Below are 9,887 nucleotides of genomic sequence, written 5' to 3' on the forward strand. Positions count from 1 at the left end.
TAATATAAACCAACATGCTATAAAAAATGCTATAGGACAAAATGGAACAGCTTAATTTTTAGGCTGAACCAACCCTTTAAGTGGTGTAACAAAAACAATTGTGAAAAAACAAATTTCTGGTCTTGAAAAGCTCATGCAAAACAATTAAATAAATCAAAGAATCATACATACACATCTAGTTCATGAAGCAGTTTTTCCCCTGCTTTGTAGACTGATGAGCCCAGCCGGTCCTCAACTGAGCCACCAACAGCTGAAGACTTTGATCTCCAAAGAAGGAGATGTTCAAAGCAGAATGTGCCACCCTGCTTCACATCAAACACATTTACATTCTTTATGCAGCTACAAATTTTCATAATCGAGATGCTGGTCTCTTTTATTTGTGGCACACTTCTAGTCCTCCAGTGTAGCTAATTAATGCAACACTGCAAAGCAACAAGAAGAGCTACACTGAGAAGGTTTGAGTAAATGTAGTCCTTGTACAATATTTTACCTACTTATTGAGGAGCATAACATAGTGTTCCATGTTGATCACTAATGTCAAAGCAAATTTTTGAAATTGTAATGAAATTTTTATATGACTGCAAAAAAAAAAAAAAAAAAACTCTTTAAATTGAATTTGGTTTACTTCATCATGAAGCAAGTTGGCTTTTTTCGATAGGCGGCTGTGAAGAATTTACCCGATAAAGAAAATGTTAACTTGGATTTTGTCGCCATCTAGAGTACAACTACTGCAATATGCAAAAAAGAAACATTACAATCTTTGGAAACGAGACATTTATTTTATGTATTGGGAAATACATTAGTTAAAATGACAACAAAGAAAAATAAGAAAGAAGAGCTTTATATAGATATGTACAGAAGACTCAAAAGTTGTAACAAAAAAACAAAACGAGAACAGGAATCACATGGAGTTTGTCCTCTTGTAGGCCACCATACTGTTCACCTTATGAATAGACGTAGTAAAGGATCGCAGGCGCACCTCTTCTGACTGATCGATTAGCTGAGGCCCAGACTCTTCCCATTGCTCAGGTACCTCAAGGTCTTTGTCTGTGTAGATCAGAAGGTCGAAGGCACCTGTGTAAAGGGGACAACATTTAGTCATACAAGGAGTGAGGGAGAGGTGCGAGTAAATAAATAAATCAAATAACAAGTCTATCAATTTTTTTAAACAGCTTAAAGGTGCTGTATGTAAAGTTTTTAACTACTCTAAGACATCAAAATATGTTTCTTAAATATCTGAAAACATAAGTGAACAAAGTGTTGTTTAAAATAATAGCAGCACAGCATGACTAAGCAGAATAATCCAGGTTTGTAGTATATTTTTTATTGCTACATGGCAAACAATTACCAGTATGTGCAGTAGATTCTCAGAAAACAAACAAGACCCAGCATTCCCGATATGCACGCTCTTAAGGGTGTGCAATTGGGCAATTAGGTGAAATGGGTGAGTAAAAAAATAGCAGTTGTAAAGGCATTCAATCAGTGAGGTTATCAATATTGTGAAAAAAAAACGGTGCGAATCAGGTGGCCACTTTTTATGGATGAAGCCTGCACTTGTTGAACATCCATTTGCCTCAAGCTTTCAAATGTGTCATTCAAGACTTTGTTCAGAAGAACAGCATGCTTTGATTAAAAAGTTGATTGTAGAGGGAAAACCTTTAAAAATTTTAGGATGTTCAGCTAAAATGATCTTCATTGTCTTAAAATGAAAAGCAAAACCAGAGAGACATGGAAGACAACTATCAAAATGAATCGAAAAATAGCCAGAATGGCAAAGTCTCAGCCAATGATCAGCTAATCTATTTTTAAGAATCCCCCGCAAAGTCTCGGTTTAAAAAAAAAAAAGCATGCACAGAAGAGGTTACAATTTACCACAGAACACATCATCTGGCTTTAAGAGAAATGGAGGAATATTTTGTGGTCTGATGAGAGTAAAGTTGTTCTTTTTAAGTCCAAGGGCCGCAGACGGTTTGTGATACGACCCTCAAAATCTAAATTCAAGCCACAGTACATAGTAAAGAAAATGAATGGTGCAAGGTTCATGGTATGGGCATGTTTCTCCTACCTGTTGGGCCTATTTATATTATACTAGGGATCATGGATCAGTTTGCATATGCCAAAATACTTTAAGAGGTCAAGTTGCCTTAAACTGAAAAGGACATGTACTCAACAAAACAGTGACCCCCAAATACACTAGTAAATGAAGCAAAGCCTTGGTTTCAAAACAACAAAATTTATGTTATGAAGTGGCCAGCCCAATCACCAGACCTTAATCTATAAAAAAATAAATAAATAAATAAAAAAAATTTTTAAAAATTGTGGGGTGATCAAAAATCCTGTTTCTGAAACAAACAAAAAAAAACTGTAAATGAATTGTGGAATGTTGTTAAAGAATCATGGAGTGGGTGGTTAAAAAAAAAAACTATGGTCATACAAGTAAATATTAGTTTAGCGATTCACAGGATTGCTAAATCCTAGAAACAAAATGTTTCGTACCAAATAATTAGTTTGTACAGTCAACAGCAGACATTGCTATTTTTTTAAACCCACCACTTTCAACTAATTGTGGTCTGTTTAATCTGTCATTTAGCCAAATATATTTAAATATATATAACACAAGAATCTTGCTTGATGGAATGACAGAGAGGAGTTATTTCTGAAGCAAGATTCCTTGTAAGCATATCTCGAGAAGTACTTCTTAAAATGCAAATACTTTTATTGATACTGTGGACAAAACATACTTAGTAATTTATTGTACGTACTATAATGTTTTTGAACTACACAACAGTTAAGTACCCCTATTAATTTGTTGTGGTACTTGGCTAAAATACACAGTGGTAATTACTATTAGTTCAAGATAGTTACTATACTACTATATTACAATAGTAATTTGTATGTGTGTGTGTGTGTGTGTGTGTATATATATATATATATATATATATATTAAAAGTGTAACAACTGGTTTTACTAGATTAGTTTTGTTTATTAGTTATATACTATTATTTGTTTCTGTTTAGTACAGCATGTTAATTACAGTAAATAACTGAACTGAATAATTCTGCCTCATGTGTTTCATTGACAGTTTTATTTATCAATAGGATATGATTGACTCGGATTTAAATTTCTTTTGAATTAAAATTGAAAGTTGCAAAAATAGCTTACCTTGCGACATTTCCTAGAGGGTAGCTTTTAATACAATTAAGCTTAAGCATAAGTCACTACATTTTTCAAGTAGCTTGTCCAACACTGGGCTTATTATGGTATAAGCAATGAACACAGAGTAACTGAGCATAGAAATTAGACTAACAATTACACATGCAGTTTACTTACAGGCAGTTTCTAGCAATGGTAAGAAGGTGACTGTGGCAGTGATCTGTCTGATAACAGAGCGGATTTCCTCTTGGATAGCTTTAATGGACTTCTCCCTGGGTGCACTGGAATAGCCAAGGCATACAGATATTATTATCATTTATATTTGCAGCGATCAAGTAAAATAAAAGTAAAACTAAATTGCTTTTTTTTTTAAGTTAAAATGTTCATTAATTGTTGGCTATCATTGTGCATTTTAATAGCCAAAACAAAATTTGGAGATTGAAGAAACTTGAACATACCTGCTCTCCTTTGCTGTCTTGTCACACTGAATATCAAACTGCCATCGCTCAAGCACCTCATTGGTCTCCAGACATGTGATAACCACCACCAGTTTCTGAACTGTGCACTCAAACAACCATTCTATATAGAAAAAAACAGCAATACTAATGATTTTAACAGCACCCGTTATCAGTTTCAGTAAGTACACCTTGCATCTATGTATTGGCCACTAATGTTTTTTTTTTTTTTTTTGTAAATTGACTTCTGAAGTCATGATAAGCAATTTGGACCATCACTCAAAACAGCAATAAGTCAACATTCAGCATTAGTTTTTCCATTTATAAACACTTAAGTGTCCCATTTCTGCAAAATAGACATGCCTTCCACTTTTGATATGAACATCCAGTTATATTAAATGATACCCTTTTAATATTAAATAAAACCAGCTTTTTAATACCATAAAGGCACAATTTCCATTAACGGGTGAACTAAGACTAAATGCAAATGTAAGAGCGGCCAGTCTGTTGCACAAAGCCAGTTTAGAGTTTTCCCCAGGTAAGTTCATGTTTGGCTTCAGGTTGGTTATGATAATGTTTCGCCACTATGGTGACTTGCTCTACATGGCTAACCCACTCCGGAACAGGGATAGAGATTGCAAAGCAAACTGGACCAATCAGCTGCGAGTAAAGTAACATACATATCTCACGCAAAAGCCACTCAGAGTTTGTCTTTTTTGCTACAAATTAAATAAAAGTATTTTTGGGTCAAAACTACATTTGTTGACAATTATGTTTAATGTAAATAAATGATGTACATTTGAATAGTATGTATTCAAATACTTTAAAGTTGCCAATTAATATTAGTAATGGTATCAAATTAACATATGTAAATACATAAAGCTTCTGAAATGACTGTCATTATTAAAGTCAGTTGAAAGATTAGCATTGATGTTGCAGTATTTTCTTTAAGTTTGCCTTCAACTTTTTCTGCATCAGCACAGTCTTGTACTCAAATTCTTTATATTTTTGATAACGATACCTGTTAATGGACCCTTTTATAAGCCTGTTAGAATATGTTTAATGGTCATTAGCATCTTAAATCCTTACAAATATTGAAAAAAAAAAAACAATGTATGAACATTTATGAATGTATATAATCTTTGCTTCAAATTACAAAAAACAATTACCGTTTGTTTAAAAGGCGTTTCTAATACAGCTTCTATTAGACAGGAAAGTAAATTTGACACTATTCTCTCCTTTGGCTGCCGTCAGTCTCACAATTTTTTTCCTGGTCCTGAAAGTCTTTATAACATCATTGTGGAGTTTTTCTTTAATTATTTGGCCAAATAAGATTGTAAAAAAATAGTTTGTTGTATTCTCCCATTAACTGCGCTTTAAGTTTTCCCAACTATGACGACTTTCGCTACTGTGAAAACCGGAAATGTGAAAAGGGTCCATTTTCAACATAAAAGTGAACTGCACTGACTCTTGAGACATGAATCAAACTTTAAACTTTGTTGTTGACGAAGTCAAAGTTTTAAAGCTTTACTAAATTTTCTACAATATTGTTTTAAGGTACGTGTAAGATTTTTTAAATTTACATTTTTTGTAGTTTAGTACAAAAGTGTCTCCAGCAGAAAAGATCTACAGAGATGCAGTTTTAAATTGTAAAGAAATCTGTGTTTTTAAAACAAACGAAGACAGCACAAGTCAATGATTAATTTTCATTATTTAGCCTGACACGTTTACTATTTTTTCATTCATATTCTTGTCAGCTTAGGCCCTTTATTAATCTGGGGTCGCCACAGCGGAATGAACCGCCAACTTATCCATCAAGTTTTTACACAGCGGATGCCCTTTCAGCCGCAACCCATCCCTGGGAAACATCCACACACACACTACGGACAATTTAGCTTACCCAATTCACCTGTACTGCATGTCTTTGGACTGTGGGGGAAACCGGAGCACCCAGAGGAAACCCACGTAAAGGCAGGGAGAACATGCAAACTCTACACAGAAACGCCAACTGAGCCGAGGTTCGAACCAGCAACCCAGCGACCTTCTTGCTGTGAGGCGACAGCACTACCTACTGCACCACTGCCTCGCCCATTTACTACTTTAAAATATTATAAATGTTTCTCAAAATAAAATATTTCATGTTCAAAGGGGGGAAAAAAAGTTTTTTTTCTTACCCAGTTATTTAAAAAGAATGCATTAATTACAGTAATTACAATAATTACAATAATTCTTATTGTGAATGATGCCTTTTTGCAAAAAATGTAGGAAGAAAAAACACTATGTTATTTAAGAAAAAAAATAATAATAATTTTACGGCGCTATTGTTTTCAATTGCATAATCTGGGTGCTCCGCTTCCGGTGCTCCATCAGTTTCTATTGTAAATGCAGGACAAACAAACATACAAAACAATGATACGATGCCACAATATGCAACTTCTGCTTGTAATTTTTCAGACAAAGGAATGCTGGTTTTCATTATTGTTTCTATCACATTTACTGATATAATCTGGTTTGTTAGTTTATTGTTTCGTATTGCTTTCTCGCTACAATTAATTCGCTCCAAAGCTTGTTCTATCAAGCCGAGACCACGTGATTCAGGCGATCTCGGACTGATTGTTTTGATGTGTATCAGCACAATTGCTGGATTCACATATGTCAAACGAACCGCGCTAACGAGTCAAACGCACCATGTTTAGAAACAAACATTTAGATGTGAAAGCACCCTAAGTGAAATTGACGTTGAGAACAGATCAAACAAACATGCCGATACTAGCCAAAATCAGTGGGTTCATTGCTGATGCAGAAATTCTGAACTTACTGTTCGATGTGAAACAGCTCTCTGTTAATGAGTGGTGAAACTTTCTCCATCAGTGACTGATTAACATTGGCATGATCAAATACTGTCATTATATTGTGAATTTATCATTATTTTGCATCCTCATTTGTCCCACATTTACAATAGAAACAGATGGAGCACCAGAGGCAGAGCAACAAGATTATACACCAATGATCCAAGTAATTTTTTTTTTTACATACTTCACAAACCAGCATCATTTACATTATATTAAGACATACAAGTGTTGAAAACCAGTGTTTGCTTTAAAGAAAATATTGTGCTTCTAATTTTAACTGCTACATGGATTTTACTAACAATCTATAAAAACCCTTGATAAGAAATTAGTTCAATATCACCATTGTTTAATATTAAAGAAATACAACCGGCATAGTTGGGAAAATTTAGATAAATATGTACATATCTGTTTAATGTTTAAGACTTAACATAACCCAACTTCACCATTAAATCAGTTTGTAAATATTAGAACGACTGCTCACAGAACTACTAGAGGTGACAGAGGGGACTGCATTATTCCTCTCAAAAAAAGTAAATTCAGTCAATCTGTATTTTCAGTGAAAGCTGCTAGGAAATGGAACTCCATCCCACCAACAATTAGAAGATCATGCACTTTTTGTTCTTTTCAGTCTCATGTTAAAAATTGGTTACAGACAAATCAGCATTGTCAGCATTAATACTGTATTCTTGACACATTTGTACTGTTGTCTTTGGCTTTTTGTCCTCTGCTGCCATCAGTCTGTTCTTTTTTTTCCTTTACTTTTTTAACTGTATATTTTACATGAAAGTGTATTTAATGTTTAATATTGTGCTTCTATTTTAGGTGTGACTTTAACATTCTGTAAGGGGTCTACGGATGAAAAATAGCCATTCTTGGCTAATTCTGGCACATTTTACAGTAATGTTTACTAATGTGCATTGACCCTGTAAACAAATAAACTTAACTAAACTAAAAACTATAAATGTCTAGGAAAATAGGCTAATAGATAAGAAATTTCAATGTTTATTAATGGCATAAGACGCATTCCATTAAATAATAATTTAATGCCAAAACCAACTCTTCACTTGCATTTGTTTCGATGCTTGGTGATTTTCGTGTTATTTAGCTATGACAACAAACACTGCAATCCTGGACCATTTGACATTGACATTTCATTATCATCCAGTGCTTAAAGTCCCTATTACTCATGCCTTCAATGTATGCATCTCCTACTACACTTCATAGCTACTGTTGAAATTAACAGTCATAAATGTAAACTATATTTCTTCCCTTGGACACGTGGGTGAAAACCAACCTTTGAGTTGTGAGATGACATTGGTGAGGTAATTCTTCAGTTTGGTATCTGTGGTCAGTTGAAGGCTCATGTCATACTGTGTGACTCTGGTGAAGGTCTCTGCTGGGTAAATTCCTCGCTGGTACAGGATGCTGTTGATACCAAATGCTGCAAATAACAAAGATCTGTTTTATAATAAAAAAGGCAAATGCACACATATTTAAATGTAGTTCATTTTCCAAATAAACTACTCAGTGTGCAACATATTTGACACCGAATTTCTCAAAATGATCACCATTATAAAAACATTGCAAAAAAAAAAATAAAATAAAAACCAATCTACAACATGTCTTATGACTAGGCCCACATGGAATCTGCGCGCACAGAAATCTGTAATTATTAGCCCATCGAGTCCATATGTTTAGTTGTGTGTAAATCTAAGTTCATTTATATATCTTCGTTTTTTATTAATTTCAGTAGTATTATCGATTAAAATAAAAACGTTAATATGATAAACTTAAAGTAATAATATCCATCTTTTTGCAGATATATGGTAGCAATATTATATGAGAATTGCTTTGTTTACCAAATAAACGGATCTAATAGGACTTGCATTGTAAACATTAAAGTTAAACATTTTGTTATGATTTACCCAAAATCATTTGGCATAAATCTGCAGATTTTTCACAATATACTACACAGAAATAGCAAAGAAATGTGCGCAGATTCTATCTGGCCCTACTTATGACATTCAAATGTATTGTTTATCAAGCAAATTCATGTATTATATATTTGAATAAAAGTCTAGATTTTCATATATTGACAGTCATGTTTTAAAACAAACACCATCTGAACTTAAAACTATATTTCTTTCGTGTATTTTAAAAGAAAACTTGTGATTTGTAAGTGAAACTTTTGCATCAAGCTTTTTCTGGAACACTGAAGATGTTTAACGTTAACTTAACTTACTAAGTTAACGAACGTTACTTCGTTTAGTTACTGCCTCTAGTAATAACGTAACATTATGTGTTATATTTCCATTCTGAGCCATAAAAAAATATCAAATATGCAACTCAAACACGTGTGACGTTAAATTTGCGATAAACAGCAGCGCAAAAATAGAGAATAGTGACTGTACGGGACGTTAAAAAGCAATGGCCCGAAACAGAATCTTCAGACTCCTCACGACGCCACTCGCTTTCACCATTCACGCATCACAACGCATTCACGTGCCCAAAAACATTACTTACAGAAAAACTCAGCAACAAGCTCCGCGCTCCCCTTCAGCGTGATTCCCTTCAGCGTCTTCGACATCTTGAATGTTAAGTTTGGTTGAATCTGACTTCAGTCCTTGCTGCTTCTTGTGTTTTTCTTTTTAACCGCCGACTAGTTTGAATCTAGATGCTGCGTATGGCGGAAGCTTATACGTCATCACGTCAAACCCGGAACTACGTTGTTCAAATTTTTCCTTCTTCAGTTTTATGGCGGGGATCACTTGATTATCGCCACCTACTGCATTGAAGAAAAAAATAAATAAACAAAAATCTGTTCTCCTAAGATACACAGACCCTCTATCTGCATAAGTAAATATATAATTGAAGCTTTAGCTCATATATTCCAACCTACTTTTTTCAGTATTCCCATCCAAGTATTTCTTGTTCCTTCAGTATCTCAAGTGCAAATAACATGTTGAATCTCCTGTTCTACATTTCTGACAAAATCCTGTTGAAGGTTTATTTATTTGTGGTATTATTCAGCATAGTGTGTTCCACTATTCATCATGTTAGAATATTTTGCTTCTTTGCCTTTTTTATAGGCTATGAGTACAAAACATGCTGAAACAATTAATAAAAATAAATAAATAAACAAAGAAATAAATAAATCCATAAATTCCAGCATAAATATGTAAATAAATAAATATGCAAATGAATAAATAAATATGCAAATAAATACACAAATGTTTATAAAAATTCACAAATTCCTACTTGAATAAATATTTAAATAATTAATAGTGCGGGCAGGTAAATAATTAAAAAAAATTAAACGAATACTGGGGAAATAAGAAAATGCTAAGCTAAGTTTTTTTTTTTCACCCTTTCAAACATTTATTCATTCTTGAGCGTAGTTTGCGTATTAACATGCTAGTGAGAGGCT

General features: G+C 33.6%; 1 protein-coding gene across 1 annotated transcript; it reads right to left on the reverse strand.

Moving 5' to 3' along the window:
• Positions 1–757: 757 nt before the first annotated feature.
• Positions 758–9,156, reverse strand: mad2l1 (MAD2 mitotic arrest deficient-like 1 (yeast)). Its single transcript, NM_001017739.1, is given in 5 exon segments — positions 758–1,074; positions 3,331–3,434; positions 3,612–3,732; positions 7,755–7,901; positions 8,984–9,156. Coding segments are annotated over 5 exon segments (609 nt in total). The 5' UTR covers positions 9,048–9,156; the 3' UTR covers positions 758–901.
• Positions 9,157–9,887: the final 731 nt, after the last annotated feature.

This window comes from Danio rerio, chromosome 7 (genome assembly GCF_049306965.1).
Source record: "Danio rerio strain Tuebingen ecotype United States chromosome 7, GRCz12tu, whole genome shotgun sequence".
Classification (NCBI taxonomy): domain Eukaryota; kingdom Metazoa; phylum Chordata; class Actinopteri; order Cypriniformes; family Danionidae; genus Danio; species Danio rerio.